Source organism: Chlamydotis macqueenii, chromosome 1, assembly GCF_036417535.1.
Source record: "Chlamydotis macqueenii isolate bChlMac1 chromosome 1, bChlMac1.mat, whole genome shotgun sequence".
Taxonomy (NCBI): Eukaryota; Metazoa; Chordata; class Aves; order Otidiformes; family Otididae; genus Chlamydotis; species Chlamydotis macqueenii.
Window position 1 is genome coordinate 158,123,610 of NC_141556.1, and position 24,875 is coordinate 158,148,484.

General features: G+C 40.2%; 1 protein-coding gene across 3 annotated transcripts in view; it reads left to right on the plus strand.

The window, feature by feature from the left end:
• Positions 1–3,351: 3,351 nt before the first annotated feature.
• Positions 3,352–24,875, plus strand: part of TMTC4 (transmembrane O-mannosyltransferase targeting cadherins 4) — a 52,741-nt gene continuing 31,217 nt past the window's right edge. For 2 of the 3 annotated variants that reach the window (XM_086770952.1, XM_086770958.1), the window contains exons 1-4: positions 5,652–5,882; positions 9,674–9,789; positions 11,714–11,930; positions 15,857–15,944. In XM_086770952.1, the coding sequence (XP_086627078.1) occupies positions 5,652–5,882; positions 9,674–9,789; positions 11,714–11,930; positions 15,857–15,944 (652 nt within the window). Of the gene's footprint in view, positions 3,394–5,651; positions 5,883–9,673; positions 9,790–11,713; positions 11,931–15,856; positions 15,945–24,875 lie in introns of those variants that run through there. The other variant, XM_086770962.1, reaches the window with a different exon arrangement.

Genomic DNA, 24,875 nt, shown 5'->3' on the forward strand with positions numbered 1-24,875 from the left:
CCAGCCATGCAAGAGGTAGTGACCAAGCTGATTACCTACAGTTACGAGCAGCTGGGCTCAATGTCCACACCCACATTTAGGATGGCAAAACCCAGGCCATGGAGAAGATGCAGCTGTTTCAAAAACAACTATGTTAAAGACTGACAGTCTTTTCAGGTTTCTGGAACCTTTTGGATGAATTCTTCATTACCACAGTCCCTGAGATTTTATTCTCTTGTCTGCAAAGTCACTGCAATACTCGCAGATGCTGACTCCTTGAAATACGACGTCTTTTGCACACTCCTTTCTTAGAAGGGAGATTGGCCTTTATGCAGATCTGCAATGGCAGGCTGCTAAAACTAAGGAAGCAATAAACACTTAGGTAGATCAATTTAGCGTGCTGAGAAAACTATAGAGCAAGGAGATATTCACTTCATACATATATCCTCCCAGAAATTGCAGATTAAAAAAAAAAATAGTGTTGTATTTAGGAACTGTTTTAAATTGAAGCACTGTAATAACCCTCCAAAGAAGCAGACTGGAGATAAATTATGCAACTGTAGCTGATTTGAATCAGATTTTGAGGGAACTAGGGAACTCTCCAGAACAGGTATTTGGTCTGCAGTTCTTCACATTAATTAGAACAGAAAGTCATTGTAAAAGCTGGTATATTACAAAAACAAAAGAAAAAAAACTAAGAAAAAGGCTTATTCCAAAATGGAAAATAATGGGAAGGAAGGACCTCTGTATATGTAGTCTAGTTCATAAGGAAATGTTAATCAGTATTGTTGTATTGACATAAGTGATGATGAGGTGATTTCTGCCATCTGTGCATCTGGCTGTGTGGATAGACATAAATTTGACCAGAACTGATGATATCAGCAGACTTACACCGAATAAATGAAATTCCAGTTACAAAACTGAGCAAAGGAGCTACAGAGTATCTGATGTGAATGGGCCATTAGCAGAAATAAATACATCAGCAAACGTGGTAGAGTCAAACCCTCTGCAGAAGGAAATCTAACACAGAAATGTGAAAGCGGCTCAACTAGTGTAAGTCTGGCAATTGTCACGGTCCGATGAGACAAATCTCAACCCTGATTCACAGAACCTTACATATATTTTACATATGCTTAAGTTAAAATACATTCTTACAGATGTGCAAATTTAAGCTTGAACTGAAATTTTATTTACTTCATTGAAAGCTATATAAGATAGAAGATTACACGATACACTGTCTTTCCTAACTAAGGATTTTTTTTTCTAAATTGGGCTCATCTCTTCTGAGTTGGGACTCTTCCATTTAGTAAAAACAAAAGATTTAAAATGTCTATAAATATTGTGATCTCAAAGACTGTTGGATTTGGAAAGACTGGAAAGACAGTTGACAAGAACTTGACTTGATAATATTTATTTGGGTTAGTTTGGGGGGTGTAAATTGAAACAGTAAGGAAATGTGAGTCATCAACCAGTACTTTCTCATCATGAACTAATGTGTCAAAGCAGCCATTTTTAGGAAGTTATATACTTCTGAATGCTTTGGATTTTGGGAGTAGAAAACCTGGAAAGCATGCTCTATATGTTACCTCACCTTTTGTCTCGCATTTTTAAGTCAGTCTGACCAAAAAGCCATAGAGTCATCTTTTACCTCTACCATTTTATGATTGTAAATTATAGGATAGAAAGCTTGCTGATTATGCCCACCTATATCACTAAATCAGGGATAAGGGCAAAACAGACAAGATAATTTTAAAGTACACGGCACAATGTACTCGTTTGCAGATCATGGTCTTTTGTGTATTTACTTTAGCTCTTATAGCAAAGGGACCAGAAGTTTCTGTCTGGTGAACAGAGCTTTGTGTGCTTGGTGACAGCGGGTCGCCGGCTTTCCACCGCTTCCCAATCCAGAAGTGCCTCGGATGCTTTTTGGTAGCTGTTGAACAAGCATAACTTACAGACTTCCATCTTAAAAGCAGGAGCTTCACATGTACTTGAAAAATATACTAGCCTGGAAATTGTGCTGGTTCAGCTGCTGCCTCACAAGCAGCTGAGCCATCCATGTCATAGCCGCAGATGTTTCAAAGCAGGCGTCAAGTAGACAATTATGGGTGGCAACCACTGAAGCCCTCCCAAAATAGCATTTCCACTCAAAAGTTAAAGCCTCAAAAGGAGCCACAAAAGAACCGTGTTAATTTCACACTTGAGAATGCAAACATCTCAAAAATCCCCCTCCTAATGATATGTCTCCGCCTGGCTCACAGCCAGGATTTCTCATCCAATTTCACTATCTCCAGATCTTACCGTTTTTAGAGAAGCTTCTGCCGAACGTTTGGTGGTACGGTTCAGCGTTTAATCACACTTTCTCACAAAAAAAAAAGGAAAAAAAATCGCAATGATGAAACGCACGCACAAAATACACCTGATAAAGCCTTTTTATTGCTCCCTCACGAGATCTGCCCTGCGGTGAGCACCCTGCAAGGAGCCCGGCAGGACCAGGGCCTCAGCGAGGTAAGGCGGGAGCGGGTACCAGAAAGGCGCCCTGCTAACCCACCCGAGAGCCGCGGCGCCAAGCCCACTCGGGAAGGCAGCCCGCGGCGCCCACGGCTCCCGCCCAAAGCGGAGAACACCGCCACCCCCCCCCCCCCCCCCCGCCCCCAACCCCACCGGCTTTGTAACGTCTTTTCTTCAGGGGGGGATTTTCGCTTCGGGTAAACCCGTCACGGCAGGAACCTCGCCCCTGAGGGAAGTGCAGGGGGGGAGCTGCGGGCACGGAAACACGCGGTCCCCACGCCCGGCCAGGTTCCGCGGGGCCAGACGAGCCCCTTCCCGCGCCGCAAAGTTCCCCGCACAGCCCTGGCTCACCCGCTGGTAACGGTCGCGGTAACGGTCGCAGCGGCGCGCAAGGGCAGGGCAAGCCCGCTCTAGCACCAACCCCCCTCCCGCCGCCGCCCGGCCACCCCCAGCCAGGTGCGCGGGATAACGACTGCCACGCAGGGACAGGAGCAGGAGCAGCACCAGCCCGGACACGCGGGCGAGCTCTAGGAACGCGGAGCAGGCGGCGGGGCAGCACCCGGCCCCCCGCCTCTGCACGAAGCGGCGGGATGCGGAGTTCAGAGAAAGAGGGAACGATTCGCACCGGCCCCGCGGCCACCACAAGCGATCGCCTCGCTCCGCTTCCTCGGCCCGGCCTGCCGCGCGTCACCGCCGCTGCCGCCAATGGGCGCGCGGAGCTGCCCCGGGGGGAGGGGAGAAGGAGGGGTGGGGCGGCGAGGCAGCCAATGGGCTCTGAGGATGTTTCCCGGAGGCGAAGCCGCCGCGGCCCCTCCCCCGCCGGCCGCTCCGGCTGGGGGCTCGCCGGGCGGGAGAGTTTCGCACCCGGGTGGGAGATGCCGGGCGGGCTCTTTCTCCTTGCAGGTAACGCTATGCGGGTCCGCGCCGGGCGCGGGGCGAGGGAGGGAAACTTGCCCTTGCCCTGCTTGCCTGCAGGAGGGCTGGCAGAACTGGCCCGGACGGCGCGGGGGGGGGCGGCGGTGAGGCTGAGGGCCGGGCCGGGCCGGGCCGGGACAACTCCCCCCTCCCCTCGGCGAGGCTGCTGCCGCCAGAACAAAAGGGGAGCGGCGAGTGGGGCAGGGCTGCCGCGAAACTCGCCCGCCCCGCAGCCTCGCCCCTGCCCCTGCCCGCCCGCCGCCGCTGCCGCCTTCCCGGGCGGGCTCCTTCCCCGGCACCGCCCGCCCGGCGCTCGGGACGGCCTCAAGTTTGGGGGTCTCCGCGCGCGGCCGTTGTGACCGTTGACGCGCGCCGGAGCTGTGCCCCCCACCCACTTCGCCCCCGCGGGGGGTGACTGCAGTGGATCGGTGCCGGGCGGTGGGGATGAGCACTCCGCGGGATCGGCTGGGGCTCCCCTTTCTTTGGGGTGGGGGGCGGCCCCCCATCGGGCCGCCGCTCGGAGGAGGGTGCGCGGCGGCAGGGGTTGGGGGGGGGGGGGGGGAGGCGTCGCGGTCCCTCGTGGGTGCTCAGACCCACCCGGGCGGTTAACGCCTTGCCCTGTCTGGTAAAGGAGCCCCCACGGACTGGTCCTCGCCTAGACTGGCAGCAGCTGTACATCAAATGGGAGTAATGGGAGAAACTTTCAGGGCAAAATGAATTTTGAGTAGATGAAATATTTTAATTGGGTAGTGGGCAGTGATGCTGTGTCTGGGCTGTTACGAGCAATGCAATACGCTTCCCTCGGTTAACAGCCTTGCTTTTAGGTTTTGTTTTTGTCAAACTAGAAGCGCAAAAGTGAATTCTTTTTAAAAAAGGTTTTGCTCTTAAAGGGGCTGCTCTGCTTTGCTCTACTAAGGAGCATCTTTCTCTTTCAGGTTGCACAGCTGCATGTTACCGAATTTGGGAGCACTGCTATATAATCCCCAAAGTGAGAAAGGGCACTGATGTGACAGGGCGTACTGCCTGTCTGTGTGCGTGTGTGTGTACAGAGATTGGGAATATGTGGAGACTGGAATTTAGCCTTGCAAAGAGAAAGCTACGAAGCAATTGCCTTAGCGGCTCTAATGGTCAAGTCTGTTCAAGAAGCCAAATGACTAAAGCTTTTTCCTAGATTGTTCAAGGACATTAAATACAATGTTTTCAGGGGTGCAACAGTTGATTTTAAAAGCAAATAAATAAGAAGAAAGCGTGAAGCTGGGCTATTATAGGTGCCTATCGTTCTTGAAGCTTACAAATAAAAACTGTGTATTCTGCCCTGCTTTTAGTCTTCCATTTGTAACCTCTTCCTCCTGCCATTCGTAGCAGCACTTGATAATAAGACCACTCACAATACTGTCAGGGCACCAGAGAAGCAGAGGCAGAATAGCTGTCCAGGCGGAGGGCTGGCTTTGGAGCATCAGAAGAGACCCTTCCAAGTGAAGGTGGCTCATGGGTAAAATGCCAGCCTTAGTACCTCCATGCTGATGTATCACTCGCTGCTGTTTGATTGCATGGTCTTTTTTCATCTACCTCAACAACCTCATAAGCCTGTGAATACAGCAGTGGAATTTAGCCTATACTGTACTTGCGGCATGCAGAGTGATCTAGTGAACATTACTTTGGTCTTAATTGTATGCGCCTTGTTGTCTCATTGTTTGAATTGTTGAGATTTAGGACCTAGTCCATTAACTGCTCTCTGTATATGTCTACCTGTGATGTTTGTATGAATTCCCTACATGGGCTATATGTAAGACTAGGTCCTTTAATTCAATTAACAGAAGAGAGTTGAGCTCTTTTTGCAACTGATTATGTTTGTTTTTCACACTCCGAAGAAAATTATAGTGCTTATCATTCTCTTAAGAACTTTATAAATGCTCCACAGTCCCTGAGATATCTGTTTGTTATACTTGAAAAGAATGGTAGGAAACAGAAAAACAGTGATTTTTTTCAAGGTTTTAGCTTTGGCATAGGTAAATTCTTTAACTTAGAATCTAAGAGTTTCTTGGCTTTATCTCTGTGCTCCAACTGCAAGAAACTGTGCTTTTCTTCCACATTTGAAGTACAAAATTATGTTTAGCTATGTTTCAGTAATTATGAAACACACTGAGAGAAAAAATGTTGGTTGTACGAAACCTCATTCTCCTCTCTCAACCCAACTCTTTTTAAAATTATGTTTTAGTGAACTACAACTATAACTCTGCATTTGTATGTATTTCTTTCAGATTTGCAACCAACATAATGCTGAAGCTCCCAACTTGGAACAAGCATTTCACAGAATGGCACAAACAGAGCCTAATCTGGACCATGACGTATCATGGTTCCTCCTTCCATCATACTGGGCTAAAATGGTTGTGGCGTTAATTTCCTTCCTCTGTTTTGCTAACAGCTATGATGGAGATTTTGTCTTTGATGATTCTGAAGCCATCATCAATAATAAGGTTTGTCTCTCTCCCCCCCCCCCCCCAGCTTTTGATATAAATGGTCACAGTAAAAGAAAAAAAATCTAAGTAGGCTTCTGATAGTCTTTTTTTTTTAACTTAATTTTTCTGTTTTGTTTTATTGGTTTTTTTAAAGTAAGCCTTATTTAAGGTTGACAAGCTCTGCAGCAGCGCTTTACCAAAGCTAGAAGCAGAAGTATGCTTTACAAAATCTTATTCCTAATGCTATTTGAATAGCATGACTTGGGTTCTAATGCATAAACAAAAGTGTGAGCAAATTAAACAGCTTTTTTTTTTTTTTCTTTTTCTCTCCTCAGAATGTGTCCCCTTTCATTCTTTTGCAAGTGAGATGCTCAGCTTAGCAAGTGTTGATTTCTGGTCAAGAAGAAGGGAGCTCTTTTTGACGTACCAATTGGACTTTGTCTGCTTGTCATCTAAGAAAGCATTATCTAGAGTTGCAGCAAATTTGGATGTGATGTTTAGTAATGCTTATTCACAGGGTACCTATACGTCAAGACTACCTATAGATCTAATTTTATGCTCATTTCTAAGTCTCTGAGAGTATGCAGTAGACTTTTCTAATACCCACTGATGTTAATAGGAGATATTTTCATTATCTTCTCAGGGTGACAGATTAATAAGCCCAATGAATAAACTTACTCTGGTTGCAAGATATATAATGCATCACTAAGTGATTCTAGGGTGCAGAGGTTCTCCAGCTGTGGTTTATACCATGAAAATATTAATAGGAGCAAGGAAAGCTTCCTTGTCCTGTGCTCCTTTCCCACTTAATATTCCTGTGACAACAGTATTTTTTTTAAATAGAAACAGAGTATTCTTGTGCTCTGTTTTAAACTGGATCATACATGCAGTGAACAGCCCTTGAAATGCTTAGAAATTAATATGTGACTCAAACAAACCTCTAGCTGAGATTCTTTTGACTTTGAGGAGCTTAGTGTCTTCAGTTGCTGAGACACTTCATAGAATCATGTGAAGCAGTTAGTGAGCCTGTGCTCATGGGTGGGTCTTAGTGTTACTCAGCAGCTCTTCCACTGTTCTGGAAGGTACTCATTAAATGTTTGGAAAGAGAAGCACAGAGTAAAAAGAATTGCCCTCGCATTTTGGTTCTGTTTTCCTGAGGCCATGGGGATATGGGGCAGATAATCTAGAGACTCATACCGCTAGAAGAGTACAATTCACATTTTTTTGCCTTGCACAAAACTGAGAGGCAACTTAAAGCAATATGCCTTTTAGAATCCCACAGAATTACTGTTTCATTAGTAAAAATTATATTATGCTTGTGTAAGTCATCATACCTTGAGTTATAAATGTATGAGGGGAAAATACATTGGAAATAAATCTCATAGACTAAAAGAACCTGCAGTGATTTTTTTTTTTTTTTAAGCAGCACTATATTTTAAATTACACAGCTCCTGGCAATGTTTCATTCTGCAAAGTTTTATTTGGGGCACAGTTATAGCATTTTAACTTCCTGAAAGAATGAACAAAAGACTGATGTTGAAACTGGGCAGGTTGTTTTGTACATGTGCAATTTCCACACTTGAAATCTTTATGCATTTCTTTTGGCTTTTACATTTAAAATGTTTCAGTTTATCTATGCAACACAACAGCCTGCACCGGGATTATAGCTGTTGGCAGTGCTGAGAAATTCAACCAACTGCTTAAATAGATTAATTCATACCTAGTGGTATGTTTGAAAAACTGTGAGGCTTATTGTATTTTTCACATCAAAATCCTCTATTATTCCCTAGAAATTACACGAGGCTTTTGTGACAGTATCATTTTAACACAGGGGTCATATGAATATATGGAAATACAAAATCCACAAGAAAAATGCAGAGACAATGAGTTTACCAGTTTAATGTGGAGAGAGAACATCTAGCAAAGGCACAGTTTATTAAACAAGGTATAGCATATTTTATTCCTATTCAATAGGAATACTTCAGCAGATGAAGTAATTTTGTAGATTTAATGAGTATTACTATGCTAGTATTTTCTTGGATACCACACAGTGACCTTTTTCTTAATTTACTAGCTCTCACGACCACCTTGGTCTTTCAATTATTATTTTTTTTAGTGAAAGATGCACTGTTAGTTGACCCCATGCCTACGGTATCGTGGGACATTCTGTTACTAGATTTTATTTGGGTTCAAGGCTGTTTTCCAGATGCTTTATTGTCACTTTAAGTAGCATTTTAACCAGAACACAGTAGTGACTTTTGTCTTTATTTACTAGTTTGGCAAGACAAACAGTTGGATTAGGAGGAGCTTCAGACACAATGTGTCATTTCCATAAGCCATTATATAGAAAAGCTGACCTTTCTTCAGGTATTGAACTCTGCTGTCTGTAAGCTGCTGCTAATCAAATATTTAGAGATTCTTTGATATCTACTTTCTGTTCTTATGAAGAAAATCATACATAACTTTTAAATAGCTATGTCTCTTAGAGCAAATTGCTATTTTAGAGTAAGTCCACTAAGCAGGAAAACCATCTTTCTCTCATAGAACTTGGATACAAGAGCAAAATACATGACTGAAGATTTCTAGGCCATATGAAGTGTAATCTAATCACTAATTCATTCCATATATTCAGCTTTTCCTGCATTCTTCCTGTGGAAGACAAAAGAAGACTGATTCTACAGGAAAGGAAAAACTAGCCTTGCATCTCAAATACATTTCCCATCTCAAGTTATTGAAGACCATCTGTGAGACAGAAGACGTACTTTTAAAATTTTAATACAAAAAAGTCTGTCTTTCATAGTCCCTTTCTTTGGCAAATGTACATAAGGAGCAGTGCCATTAGTTGGAAACACAGTTTGAGGGCCACAATGCCCGCTAACAGCCGTCCCCTGCAGAGAACAAAGATTTCAATAGATGTTGGTGTACAACCCAATCCCAACTTGCCCCTGGAAAAGCAGGCCATATTGATTGATTTAGTGGGCTGCTGGTTGAGTGCAGTCCTGCTCTGAGAGTCAAATTTATGACCTTGTGCAAATTTATGGCTTTGTGCATATCGGTGAGGAACGGAATCTTTCGGTGAGGAATTTAGGTGCCGAAACTGCAGTCCTGGGAGAAGAAAGAAACTTGTAGCTATTGTTTGGCAGTAGAAACATCTGTGAGATAGTGAAGAAACTTTGCAACTTGATAATTCTTAAGCCCAATAGAATCCCCTCTGAGTCTTAATGTCTTAAGATTTTCCCTGTAAATGCCTTAATTCACAGCTGTGATATAGGACTTTTCAAAGACTACAGTGTTAGCCCTGCTCTCTTTTCTGTGTATTGATTAGTAACCTATTAGAGAATGCTTCACTTTATTTGATAGTGTGATAGGATTTTAGCCTACTTCCACTTCCTAATTTTTTTTTTAACCTATTGCCTAATACTTGCCAAATTTGATAAATTTGATAGAAATTTGATCAATTTGATAGAAATAAATCTCTTCCTGGATTTTTGGGTGGATGAAAGTCAGAATGTGTTAAGAGAAAAGAAAAAAAAACTGAATTCTTTTAAGTTCAGTTCAACAGCAGCCAGTCAGCGTGGCCCAGACTTTTGGCTGTACCCTGGGACTAGCAGTGGTATGTGTTCTCTCCTACCTTGTTGGCAGGCCACAGATGCTCGGATACCTTGTCAAATGTCAGTAGTGAACCAACAAAACACCTGCTATGCTCATGTTAGCTTGAGCTTATATTAGTTAGAACTTGTATCTGTTTTAGCTGCTTCAAGCAAAACAGAAATGCTAAGAATCTAATAATTTATGATGTTTCCTTTCAGGACCTCAGGGCTGAAACCCCACTTGGTGACCTGTGGCATCATGACTTTTGGGGTAGCAAACTCAGCAGCAATACCAGTCATAAGTCATATCGACCACTAACTGTCCTAACTTTCAGGTAAGTCTTGCCTTTTTGCCTGAGGTCTGAATTTTTTAAACACATATTGGCTTAGTTGATTATAGGGAGGAGGCAACAGAAAAGGAGAGAGACAAAGTATCTGAAGGATTGTTGGATACCTTTTATGAATATGATTTTCCTGTCACTACCTTAATCTCAAATTGAATTTTAATTTTCAAATTGTGTCTTTCTCAAAGTATAAATTATTTTGACATTCTGTATTTCAATGTACCTTTCAGAGATTGCATCTTATGCTCTTATATACCTCAGTACTAGGGGCAGTATGGGTCAGTATGTAGGTCATGTCATCGAAGAACTAGGAGGTGTATGTTCCCTTCACTTTGCCATGCTGCCACTTATACTGCTATTGTAGTTTCTGTTCTCTGCTTTCCTAGTGACCTGTCAAATGATTTTTTATAAATAGCATCAATCTGCTGTGGCCTTTTGCCACTAGGTCACTGAAGAGTCTTCCCACCTCTTCCCCCCTGATGTTCTAACTTCAAGTGAGTGTTTCTGTGAGAATCCTAGTCAGAGAGATGTCTGCCTGTATATATCATAGAATATAACTTGCTGGTTTTCTCAAATAACTAAAGGTTTATGAGGATTACTTCTGTAGATGCCTAGCTCATGTTTTTTGCACAAAGATTTGAGCGAGCAGTAGACCATGTAGAAATTGCGCACAGTAATGCAGAGAATGTTCGAGGACTCAGTCTTAAGTGTCTTAATTTTACCCAGTGTTGTGGATGGGGACCTGGCCCTGGTTCTGGAGTTGTGTCCAGTCTAAGCCAAGGACTAAGTGATTGCGGAAGAAGTACTCCCAGTCTTCATCATCATATTCAAGCAAAAACTTTGACTCTTAAGTGCAGTGTCAGTGTTTTAAGTACTTAGCGCTGTGGGTTTCACTGTCTGTTGGGGTTTCATCACATATTCATCAAGGAAAATATGCAACTGAATAGAATGTGTCAGAGTCTTAAACCTATTAAAGCTTTCAGTGCATTACACAGCACATGCTTTCCTTTCTTTTCAAGGTCTCTGTGGTATATTCCATCTGTAGTAACATCCTGGTTAGTTTAAAGAGCAAACTGGGATACAGTCATTACTTTATCTGCAAATATAGATGAGCATGTGGAGATAAAATGCTATTTTCACAAGTAAGAAACTGGTTTCCTTAATTTCCCTAAGCTCCAATATGTGTGTTTATCATATTTATAATAGACTTTTTTGATAGATTTTATTTAAGCCAGATGCAGGCTGACCAAATGAACTATATAAAATCCCCTATCCAAATGAAGTATCTATATATCTCACCTCCTGATAAAAGTATACAGATAATAACAAGATGTTTTTCCCTTTTCTTCTTCCTTTCCATTTTAACACAGAGACCCTGTCTTGAGTAGGGTTTTAGACTGAATTTTCCCTTATATTTCTTTCTGGTTCTAATACTTGCATGAAACCTCTCTGACCAGTCCTAAAAATTAGTTACTAAGGTATGCTAACTGACTACTTTCTAGATTTATATGGGATTGTACCCAGATAGTTTCCATATCATGCTAGGACGTTTTTCAGCTAGAATGTCTGTGGAAATCATAGTCTCAGTGCATATTAGTTCCCTCACTGTGTGGATTTAATTAAAATTATTTTATTGGGTTGTTTTGGGACATAGCGTCTCTTAAACCCGAGGGTATCCCCCTCAGTAGGCTGGGTTGCTTATCCGTAGGACACTCCTGTGTTGCAATACTAAAACGTTGCTGACCAAAAGCTAGTTCTAAGAAGCCATAGGTATGATTAACATAGTAGCATTAGCGTTTGTTGTTGTTGTTGTGTGTATGTGTTTATAATGTGATCTTGCTATGGAGTTGTTTAGGTTTTCTGGTTGCATATCTCAAACCATTGATGTAGCTTTAATGTTTTTGTTTCTATATAGAATTAATTACCTTTTTGCTGGAGGCTTCTACCCGGTTGGTTTCCATGTCATCAATATAATACTGCATTGTACTATCTCAGTGTTGATGGTTGATGTGTTCTCGATTTTATTGGGTGGACTGCAATTCAGTAATAAAGGAAGAAGGCTAAACCTGGCTCCAAAGACATCTCTTCTAGCTGCTTTGCTGTTTGCTGTACATCCAGTGCACACTGAATGTGTAAGTACTGAATAATTAGCTCCAATGATTTGTATCTTAGAAGTTCTTGACTGTCTTGACTAATTAGTTCTGACATAGCCTTATAGTCTACACACTGCTTTTATATATTCTTAACACTTCTCTTGGCACATGTCTTACGTGAACAATCAAATATTATGGTTAGTATGTCCAAAAGCTTGTAATTCCACAGAGCTGGACCTTATTAAGGAAGATAAATTAAATCATTTAAGTACAATAACTAAAGAAGGATAGCCTTAAACGACAGTGTTTCCCTAATTACTGGGTTAAGAATTCATTACTAGAAACATTAGCTTGTGAGCTGCCAAGGAGAATGGAAGATAAACTGAATGCAAACATATAACTGCTTTTCGTTTCCATTTGCTTTGATAAAAAACCAAGGAGATAAAAAAATGGAGTAGGGGCATTATATGAACTCTGTATGTGATTGTATTAGAATACTGCATCCAGTTTTGAATCCGTGCTGCAAGGAGGACACTGGGAAAAATGATGAGGGCTTGGAAGAGCCAAGAAAATGATTAAAGGCCTGGAAATCATCCTATGTCATGACAGATTGAACTCCATGGGTTTATATTTTTAATATGAAGGAGAAGATTAAAGGATTTTTTTTTTTTTAATCACAGTCTGTAATTATGTACATGAGGAACACAAATTTGATAGTAGTGGGCCCTTTAATAGTGCAGACAAAAGCATAACAATGGCTGGAAGTTGAAACTGTAAAGATGCCGGATAGAAACATGACACGTGCGTAGCAACCAATTAAAATACCTGACCAAAGATCAAAGTCCTTGTATGGAAATTCCAGTGAAGAGGAGATGGTTTTCTTAAAATGCGCTTTTGCACTCATAGCTAAGAAAATCTTTTGGCCTTATGCCAGTAGGCTTGCTGGATGTGGTCCCTGATTGCTTGCTGTTATAATAATGAATAAATGAAATATAAAATAATCACAATGCAGGAATACTTTTTTTTTTTTTTAGAGTTTGGAAGGACTGAGCTACTGAAAAAGTACTAAGTTTAACTTTCATCTCTGTGCTAGTAATGAACACTGAATCCTCAGTGAATCTTATTCTATATATTAGGCACAGATTTTTCATTTATTCACAGTATGCCATGGTTTTGGCTTTTTTTCCATTTGCTTTGCACATGATTGATGGGGAAGAGATTATGGAAAGCTCTGCCTCTTAGCTGACTGGGAACCCTACATGTATTGGAAACCTAGAGATGGTGCAAAGTTATGTATTAGTAATTTGGCACCTTATTTGGCAGTGTGGCTAACACATCCTGCCAGTCATTCTCTGGTGTTTGCTTGCCTGCAGAATAGCTTCATAGTGAGAGCACATTATACTAGTTTCAGAAGGGCCCCTGGTATTTGTTCTCCAAAACCAGTTCTTGATATCAAAGTGAAGTAAAACAAGTCTTCTGTGCTTTTGATGTTCTGACATGCAAAGAGAAATCTCACTTGATTCTTAACTTTGTGGTAGACTTACTATTGACTCCTTTATAAATATCCATGATTTTATTCTTCATTCACTTTGGCTTTAAAAATATATTTAAATCAGCAGGCAAGTGTTAATAAGATCTTGTTCATGTCAAATAAATTACAAGTGACGCGGTCTGCTTGCATATGCGAGGTTTGAAGGTTTGCGTATGCTTTGGGCAAACATTGGAAGAAGAGGAAAAAAGTAGCATTCTTCCATACCATGTCTCTTCTAAGATCCAGGAGTGAACAAAGGCCTCTGATCATTTACACAGTGAATAATAAATCTTGCTGCAATGTAGCAGTCATGATACTGCTATGGTTTTAGCATTACAGTGTCAGGCAGCATCTCCTCAAAAAGCATTTCTCATTATTTTAAAGCTGTGACTTATAAGTATCATGACATCTTGGTTTTGAAATAAGATGACATGTTTTGACATAAAATTGTGAAGAATCTGTCTGTTTGCTGCTTTGGATTTTGGTATATACAGCATAAAACAAACTGTCATGTAAAACAGATCTTGAAAAGTTTAATGCTTTCAGTACCTATGTAAGAAAAACATCTGTCATTATAATTTTTCTTCCTACAAGTAAACACTCTTGTAGTGTAATTCTGTCTTCTAAAAAATGCTTATTCTTTGTAACACTTGAGTGGTGAAACACTAAATGAAACATGGACATAAGAATATGCCTGATAGTAATTTAAAGCTGTATTTTTTTTATTCACCTTGTTACCAGAGACTATGTGCCTGATCCTGCATTTGGGATAACATTGTACTGTGGGATTAATCTGAGGCCACATATGTTTTATGAGCCCCTTAATCTCTTTGTTGTAACAAGCTGCCATTTATTTTCAAAATTATGTCAGTTCACCTTTACTTTTATCTCATTAGCTGAGAGCAGCTCCTGAAACAGAATGGCACTTCATTACTTTCACCTTTCAATGCACTCCACAGCTATTGAGTTAATTCTTGTAATTCCTCTGTAAGATAGAAGAAGAAGCAGGGAAATTAGGTGCATGGCTTTGGGTAAATCTAGAAGTTTTTCTGAACTGAATTTAGGAGTCCAACAGTTTCTCCTTTTACAGTGCTCAAGTAAAGCTGAGGGTAGAGAGTCTCTTCAGTGGATTCAGTTCTACTGTCATGCCTCTACACTTCTCTTTCTCTCTCTGATGTTATTTAGAAATAGTTGCTCCATCATGTCAGACTGACACAAAGAAACACATGCCCTTTTCTTAAGAGAGGGTTAGCAGGGGCCTTTAAATAAAATGAAGATACAATTTATCTTTTTACTTTCCTCTTTCTTTTCTGCTCAAAAAGTAGGACAACTGGTGTACTACACAAGAAGCAAAGTTTCTACTTTTGTCCCTGGACTATCACCTCAAAAAGTGGATTAAAAAAAAACCAACCCAAGATGTAGCTGTTCTGCCCTGCTTCAGAAAGGCCTCTGTGTCTATCTTCTGGAAACATGGAACCCAGCATTCCAGGAAGTAGAGCTATACTGAAAACAAAGGGGTGTTTCTATCATCCTTGCTCTGGATATATGTTCTAGTGAGGTCCCAACATCAGAGCCTATACAATCCCCTGCCATCCCCCTCTGTCTTAATTTCCATAAAAAATTCATAGTGTATCCTGACACATGTGTAACTGAGGAATGAAGATCCAAGAATATAACATGCAGTGTCTCACCAAGTTATTGTAAATAACAGTTTAAGGCCTTGAACCAAAGCTTGTTGATGGCTCTGAGAATGTTCTTGATTTAAATAGGTTGGCAGAGATCTGGAGTACAGAGGTCCCAGAATCCGCTTCTGATTTTATTTTGTGTTAGCACAGCTTCTCTTACAAGATACAGTTGGAGGTACCTCTAATGCAATCAATTATTGTAATATAAAAAACTGCAAGAGGGGGGATTTTATTTTTTTTTCCTTGTTCTGCAGACTGGAAGCTATTTGTCCATTCTGAGTATAAGACGGCAATCTGAAGGCTGGCTTGTCTTCTCAAAGTGGACAGCCTTGATTTTCATTTCAGCAATTTTGTTGAGGTTCAGGATGTTTGCTAAGAGTTCTACTGAAAGGCAACCTGATCCAAAAAACAGAAGGAATGGGGCAAAGTCTACATTTTCTTCAGCGAGATCCTTCTTAGTTTCTTAAAACAGCAGTTTTTCATAAATTAAAGCCAAATCATTTACCTAGTTGATACCATAAGCAATACCCAATCAAAATTAGGATGCAGCTTAGAAAACTGAGTATCACTAATCCAGTAAACCAGGTTAAAAAAAAAAAAGTGATACAGCAATATTCTTTTATGCATTTCACTTTGTATGTGTGTGTGTCTATCTTTATCTCAGGTTTTCTAAGAATAAGATCTGGTAATCTGAAACTTTTTTTCTTTTTCTGTTTTTGTTTGTTTGTTTGTTTGTTTGTTTGTTTAAGGTTGCTGGGATTGTTGGCAGAGCAGACCTACTGTGTGCCCTGTTCTTTTTGTTGTCATTCCTTGGCTACTGTAAAGCATTTAGAGAAAGTAAGCATTCTGTTTGCCCCTTTAATTTTATATTGTGTATATTTGCTGCATTCATACATTTCGGTGAAGTATATAAAAACTAAAAATGTCAGCTTGATATGGTTTGAATTTATTCATGTTTATACCCTCATAAAATATTTTTTTTCTAAATCTGCTTTAGCAGGTATTTATTGTTAGAAGAGCTGGAAAGACTGCTGTTCCTCTTTCCCGTTAAACACTAAGAATTTATTTTAAGAAAAGTCTATTTTGTAATAGGCTTATTTGTTAAATGTTTTATTATTTATAAGCATAAAGAAATATTTCAATAAGTATTTTCAAAATAAATCAAACATATAAATGTATATCCTTAAATATTTTAGTACGCTTTGTGCCATTGTGTTGGGCTGGATTAAATGGGAACAAACTTTAGGAACTTTATCTGGATTTTTAATGAATTGTAAAGAATTATTCATATGAGTAAGCCCTCTAAATTCCTGCAATATGCAAGTGCTGGCTTATACATGCTGAATATGGTGTTACTTTTAGGGGTTTTATTAGACAGCTGTATTTAACATTAGTAATTCCTTTTGTAAGTATTTTTTTAAGTGAGCTTTTAGATCTGTTGTATTTTTTTATCTAAATGCGAGTTGGTAGTTCAAATGCAGTTGTGGAGAAATTATCTTGGGGCTCTGTTAAATAAACACACAGGAATACATCAATTCACGATTATGAAAAACTGTACAGGACATGCAATCTGGTATCTGAGTGTGTCCCACTACAGGAAATATGGGAATCATTTGGTGAACCATGAAGAGCTGTGTTGTGAAGAGCTTGTATAATATCAGTGCAATAGGTATGGCCTGTACTGTTTAACCAGAGTTGACAGTGTATTACAGGGGTACCTGAGCTGGCTTTGAATGATCTAGTTTAACGACATAGTCATGGATGGCATGATAGAGTTTAGTGTAGGCTGAGGTGGGTAAGTTAGTCCACAGTGAGCTCTAAGATGCTGTGAACAGCTCCTGCTAATTGAGTTTAGATTGTTTAGAACTATTTTGTGTATTTCTACAGCTGATATCATAAGTTTAACTTAATCTTCACCACTTCAAATGTACTTCCAGTGATTCCTGTTCACTTCTGATTTTTTTTCCTCCTCTTTGAGTACGTTTCATTTCTTTCAACTGAACTAATAATTTCTTGATGAAAATTGGCCTTGGGATCTTGCTTGCTCATTTATTCTTTTCTCACCTGTTTTACTGAATGTGATTGTGCTTTGATGTTTAGTGCCAGAGTAAATTAGACAAATCAAAATATTGGCTGTGTGCTTTCTAGTTTGTTGGTATAGGTAGACCTATATACTTGAAGAACTCAAGAGCCAAATTCTTAGGATGGCCATTGGAGACTTTTATATAGGACTCTGTAATTATTTTGTTATGGAGGACATCTCAAGAACGATTAAGAATATGATGTGTACTCTGGTTAAGGGGTATACTGAGTGCTTGTTCAAGTTGCGAAAGCCAGATTGATAGCTTTTAGAAGCCGGTGTCATTTTAGCAGTATTCTTGTACTGAAATTCTTGTCATTGATACAGAAGAAGGAAAAAGTTGTGAAGACAAGATACTAAGCAGCACTTAGAATTTTTTATTGGACATTACATCATAATAGCGTCAGAGCTGTGTCTCTTAAGCAGATTTGTCAAGAGAGGTTTCACCTTGATGTAAGAAAGAATTTTTTTTACAGTGAGAATAACCAATTACGGGAACAACCTCTCCAGAGACATGGCAGAGTCCCCATCACCGGAGGTTTTCAAGACGCAATTAGACAGAGTGCTGGGTAATCTCATCTAGGCTCCCTTTCCCACAAAAGGTCAAACCAGATGATCTTTGGAGGCCGCTTCCAGCCTGGGCTGTTCTCTGATTCTGTGTTTGTATGGCTTTAGGAAAAGGCAACCAAATATGGGGAAGTGGCTGTAGTAGAGTACAACTTTTCAGTGGTTTTGTTGTATTAAAGTAAATATGAAGTTTTACCCTTGGATGACTCCATTTTGGTGGTTTGAATTTCCTTCTTTTGTGAACAGTTCTTCTAGCCATTCACAAATGATAGGATAAATAACGAGTAAAGACATTTTTATCTGAGTTTAGCTGAGTTTGATTCTGCATAGATTGAGGGAGTCAAAGATAGCAAACACTGTCTTGGTCCCAAATGTAAGCTGATCTCGCTCTGAATTTAGGTGAAGCACAAGCATTTTAAAAATATGCACGTATAGTTCAAAGAACAGACCTGAACAATATCTCCTAGGCGGCAAAGAAAAAATACTCTTTCTTCTCTCAGAATGTTTTCCTCAGAACGTTTCTGCTGGCAAATCCACAAGATCCAGAAAGTCTGTGATACCGCCAGTACACATTGATAGTTCTAGTCCAAGTTAATAGTTACTGTTGCTTCACTTTCTATGTCAGACCAAGATGGTGATTTATCTTTATGTAGCACTTAGGTCATCAGCTTTTTGCAAGCAGTAGGAACTATCAAAGGTAGATTTTTTTTAATTGTTATTAGTAGACGCATGGTAGCATGACTCTTTTGGAGTACTTAAAAGAGTACAACTCTAAACAGTTCAGGATTTGTGGGCCACATTTGTATTGTCTTTTGAATAGTTACTAAAACATGTTTGATGCCAGTTTACTTTTACTGATGAACTTTGAGTGAGCATCACAGTAAAATAAACATTGAAAAACCTGAGTTAATGCTACTGATACGGTTGTTTCCTCAGTAACATATACTGTTTTGTTACCAGCAGCATTCCAATGCTACTATCAGACAGAGGTTTTTTAAGTCTTTCATAAAGAACCTGGTTATTCTTGCAGCAAGGCAATGTGAGATTTGTGTACAGCTGAGTTACAGAAATCTGTTTGTGTTTCACTAGCATAGACACAGTTGTTGTCATTCTTGGTCTTCTCTAAAAGAGACAAAATTCATAGAAGAGAGACTGGTTAGTGCTTGTTGTCACCTGATGTCTAAGTGAATGAATGTAAGAAATTTTTTTTGCTTGGGAATAGGGAGGATTTGGGAGTACTGTGGGGAAAGTATATATAATACTGAAAACAATCAGGAGATCAGAAAAATATCAGTGTAAGACTGGAAAACTTCCAAAGGAAAATAATATTTTTAGTAAAGGTCTGGATATACTGCAGCTTGTTTGCCTGACGTGGTTTATTTGTAGTTTTGGTGGATTTTTGGGTAAACAGTTTCTTTTAGCCAGAATCTGTAGCAATGATTTTTTTTTTTTAAAATATAAGCGTTTAACACACTATGTGGGCTATAATTGTCTTACTGAAATTCTACAGTTCTCTTACTTTTTCCGAATATACAGTTTTTAATGTTACCATCTTTGATAGGATAACATTTATATTTGCAAGGAACTAATCTGTTGTTCTCATTCTGTCTTGCTGTTTTAAAACACAACTGTGGGGACAAATCCACTGCATAGGCTTTGGAGACAGCAAGAGCTGACAACTGTTTAGGTATGTTCTGAAGGGAAATGTGGGTTATTAACTCTGTTGAATATTAATGCAGCTTCTCTGGGAATTCACAAGGCATTTTAAAATTGTTGTAGTAATCATTTTGCCTTCCTTTGTCTTCAACTTTGACAGTGATCCAGTTGCATGTATTTGCCATCTGCACTGGTGATCTCTGCGTGATGTAAAATTATGAGTTCATCGTTGGCTTCACGTGAATAATATTGGCCTGGATATTAAATAGGGGATCAACTGTTTCCTCATATGCTATGACTTCTAAAAATTACTTTGTTCTGGTTGTGTGTTTCTGTTTTGTTCTTTTCTGTGTAGTCACCTGTCATCTTCTAGTTCATTGCTAATTTAATAAAACATATGAAGTAGACTGTAGTTATGGGTTTTGTGAATACTGGAGCTTTGTACTGTGGAGATTTTCCTATAGAATGGAAATGTTCCACTCTCCTATGTGAAAGAGATCAGTGTTAAGGTATGGGAAATTTGTTGGTTATTTTGCAATTGGTCAACAGGTATTTACTATTATTAAACATGTGGGCCCTGATTTTTCAACTATGTGCCCAACTGTTCATATTTTTACACCTTGGGAGCAAGTAGTTATATGTGGAAAAATTAACAATTTTATTATTTTAGTGGACAGAGGAGAAACAATAACCTTTTTCTGTAGAATTAGTGCTAAATTTTGCTCGTCCAACATGGTGTAATTCAAGGATGGATGATCCCTTTACTGAAGCCTATGTGTAATGAGTTTGAGATGCTTGGATATGTTTAGGAATGGCATTTGCTATTGTAACTTCATTAAGTGAAACACTGAGCTGAGCTGCAGTAGTATGTACATTTGGAGACAAACAAAGAGATCTCAGGCTTAAGTTAATTCTAACAGTGGATTCTTATGTGATCTTTTAAGACTAGGCAATTCTTCCCCCTTTGCTTAGCAAGTCAAAAGCAGAGAAATCTTAGCTTGGTTAGATGAGTATTTGTAGTAGTTTAGTTGGAAGACACCATCCCCGCGGGCAAGGCATATCAATGGAATATATGAGCATCAGGGATCTATTTCAGTTAGAAATTAAAACTTCCTGCAGGAGCTCAACATAACTTATTTTGCTTCGACTTTCAAAAGAGTAAATGCTTTCACAGAATCAGTTGCTGAGTTTCACTTGAAGATGGTGACTTCTTAAACAGCTCCAAGCTGTTATCTGGGTGAGTCCTAAGTTGCTCAATGAGCTTTGAGGAGTGAGATGCTGAATGCGTCAATGTCTGAATTAGTAATAATTGTTTGGGATATTGTTAGTTTGACTTTAAAGTAAGACTAAGCTTGGTACTCGAAATGTAGTAGTTTCTTCATATCGTTAACTTCTAAGGAATTTGTTTTCACTCACTTGTGGATTTAGGACACTTTAAAATAAGTTCTGTCAAAAGAAACAAGATTAGCGTGTAGGAAGACAGAGTTGAGTGCTGCTCATAAATTTAGGATCAGTCAATTCCATGCTGTAAAACACTTAGTGTATGCATACTTGCTCTAGGAATGCTTATACTTAAGTCTAGCAGTCTAAATGGAGGAGCTCTCATGGCTTGTTATGGTTTACCTGAAGTACTGCGTCCAGCTCTGGAGCCTCCAACATAAGAAGGACATGGACCTGTTGGAGCAAGTCCAGAGGAGAGTCACAAAGATGATTAGAGGGCTGGAGCACCTCTCCTATGAGGACAGGCTGAAAGAGTTAGGGCTGTTCAGCCTGGAGAAAAGGAGGCTCAAGGGAAACCTTGTAACAGTCTTCTAGTACCTGAAGGGGGCTTATAAGAAAAACGGGGAGAAGCTCCTTAGCAGGGCCTGTTGTGATAGGATGGGGGGTAATGGTTTTAAAATAGAGGGAGATAGATTCAGACTCAATATAAGGAAAAAATTTTTTACAATGAGACTGGTGAAACACTGGAACAGGTTGCCCAGAGACGTGGTGGATGCCACATCCCTGGAAACATTCAAGGCCAGGCTGGATGGGGCTCTGAGCAACCTGATCTGTTTGGAGATGTCCCTGCTCCTTGCAGGGGGGTTGGACTAGATGACCTTTGAAGGTCCCTTCCAACCCAAACTATTCTATGATTCTATTTCATTCAGTCCCCTCAACTTTCAGACTTAACGTACTCCTAAAGAGGGACCATCTGAGCAACCATTTTTGGTTTTGTATAGAAACACTATATTTTTCTAGATTAAAAAAATAAAAAGAAGCAAGTACTCTATTTTTTTTGGCATGCTTACAATTTTGTCCATCTGTTAGAGTGGCACAATGCCCACTCGCAATATGGTGTACCAGTTTCAATGAGGCACAGGTGCCAACAAAAGATTGGTTTCATTTTCTGACACAAGATTTTTCTGGTGGGAAGTAGTGCCATATTAGGGGAATGTGCTTTGTTAGAATGATTACTTCTGTTGGCATGTGTGTATCTCATAATAATAATTAGCACTCATGCAGTGCTTTACATTTTCAAATCACCATTTAAAAAAAAAATGAGTGAAGGCATTGCTGAATGCCAGTCTTTTGTATTTATTTTTTCAGCCTAGTTTACTGAGATTTCTGCAGTTGGGGTGGGAGTGGGGAGTGTTGTGCATATTGACCCAGGAACAAGCACAAGATAAAACGGTTCTTAATTGAAAATCTTTCTCTTTGAAGTTTAATCACTGATGAATTTTCATAATATTACAATTCTGTATGTGACTGTATTGACCTTTTGAGGCTGCAAAAGAAAACGAAGGAACAGAGATTATGGCTTTCTGGAGGACATCTTGATCACAGACTCACAGAATGGTTGAGGTTGGAAGGGACCTCTGGAGATCATCTGAGCTGATCTGCTCACCTAGAGACAATTGACTAGGACTATATCCAGATGGCTTTGGAATATGTCCAGGGATAGAGGCTTCATTACCTCACCGGGCAACCTGTGCCAGTTCTTGGTCACCCTGACCATAAAAAAAGTGCTTCCTGATGTTCAGAGGGAACGTCCTGTGTTTCAGTTTGTGCCCATTTTCTCTGGTCCTGCCACTGAGCACCACTGAAAAGAGCCTGGCTCAGTCTTCTTTGCACACTCCCTTCAGGTATTTATATACATTGATGAGATCCCCCCTGAGCCTTCTCTTCTCCGGGCTGAACAGTCCCAGCTCTCTCAGCCTTTCCTTATAGGAGACAAGCTTCAGTCCCTTCATCATCTTACTGGCTCTTCCAGTATGACCATGGCTCTTGTGTGCTGGGGATACAGTACTCCAGGTGTGGCCTTATCGGTGCAGAGTAGAGGAGCGGGATCCTCTGCCTTGGCCTGCTGGTAATATTTTGTCTAACACAGCCCAGGGGGAACCGTTAACCCTCCTTCCTGTACAGGCACATTGCTGGCTTATGTTCAATTTGGTGTCCACCAGGACCCCCAGGTTCTTTCCTACCAAGCTGCTTTCCAGCTGAGTGGCCCCCAGCATGTACTGGTGCCTGGGATTGTTCCTCCCCAGGTGTAGCATTTTGCAGTTTTCCTTGTTCAACTGCATGAGTTTCTCACTCTCTCATTTCTCCAGCCTGTTGAGATCCCTCTGGATGGCATCATAACACTTTGGCATATCAGCCACTTCTCCCAGTTTTATGTCATCTGCACACTGGCTGAGGGTACAGTCTACCTCATCCAGATCATTAATGAAGATGTTGAACAGGACTGGACCCAGTATTGGCCCCTGGGGTACACTGGTTGGTACTGGCCTCCAATTAGACTTTGTACTCACTGATTACCACCCTCTGGGCCTGGCCACTCAATGAGTTTTCAGTGCACCTCACTGGCTGCATATCCAGCCTGTACATCAACAGCTTTCAGGATCTTATGGGAGACTGTGTCAAAGGCCTTACTATAGTCCAGGCCTTTGGCATTGTCCCATGAGATGCTCATCATGAGACCCTCATGATTTCTCTTCTGCTACATCTTTGAGAGTCCATACTTTAGCTCAGCTCCACTTGACATGCTGAGACATTCCTGGCGTTTGAGACTTGTTCACAAGAAGTTCACAAGATGTTCACAAGAAGACAAATCTGTTTCTGTACAACTTTGAGTGTGTGCCTATTGAATGGCATTCAGTTATCAGGTTTTTTCACTAGACCATTTCTCCAGTTTGTCAATAGAATTCTGACTTCTCCTTTGCAGCCTGGCAGCACCTCTGAACTTAATGAGCATATTCCTTATTCTGTTATCCAAATTTTTAAAATTATCTCTTAGAGCCAGACAAAGGAAAGATCCAGTCCAGAATGTACCTTTAAATTTTTCACAATGAGCTAGACTCTTAGTGTAGTTTTCTAGCTGTTATTTGTAGCCATTCTATAATAATTTCATGCAGCCTATTTTTTTTTGTGGTGTATTTCACACTGTCTCCAGCGGCATTCTCATACCTTCATGAAGTCAAGGTATAGGATGTTTACAGGTTTGCTTTCATCGAGAAGGCCCTTTTTTTTTTTTCTGTGCAAGTCAGAAGTTGTACTTAGTTTGATATAAATGGCTAAAATATGTCTTTGGCAAAAAATTAATCATATATTTTTATGTTTTAGAAGGTCCCTTAGAAAACAGTTTGTGTAACTGTTTTTTTTCTGGGTAATTTCGACCAGTTAGCTTAGCTTTGTTTCTCTAGCTTATCCTTTTGTATCTCTTTTCCTCTTTAAAAGTAGGCATGTAGGCATTGGGTTTTGTTTTATTTCAAGCGTTTGGATTCTCATGTGTTTTTCATGATTTCTCAGAGGTAACAGTTGAGATTACTCTGGGTTGTATAGGACCTGCTGGAAAAAATGTAATCAATCACTGTAATTTAAAAAATACTAAATTTGCTAAAAGTTATGTGTCTTGTAGTTCACTGTTTTTGCTTTTGTTCTTGCTTCCTTTCTGCTGGTGGTTGTGCTTGCCATCTGATTGCAGCTGACCTCTTTGTGAAAAGAAATGAAGCAAAAAAGCACGGAACACTTCTGTTTTCTTGGCATTGTCCATTTTCTTTCCCACTGAGTATTGGAATAACTCCTTCCTTGCTGCTCTTCTTCTTACTAATATATCTGTGGAATTGTGGGGTTTGTTCTTTACATACATTACCTCTTCTTTTTTTTGTGATGTGACCTTTCTGAGTTTGCTTCTGTATGAGTTTGCTTTACTGCTGTTACACTTGTCCTTGATAATTTGACCTAGTTTCTTTTTTCCTATTACTTCTTACGTTTCAAATCATCAAAGCATTTGTGAATCGCCAGCTGGTCTCTTACTAGCTATTCTTCCCACTATCTTCCATGTTAAGATAGTTTGTATTTGTGTACTGAATACTGCTTCTCTGAGAAGGGCTTAGTTGTTCTGACTTCTTTACAACAGGATTTGATTTTAGGAAGAAGAATTCTCTCAGTTGAAGAAAGTATACTTCAGTAAACTCAGTGAAGTC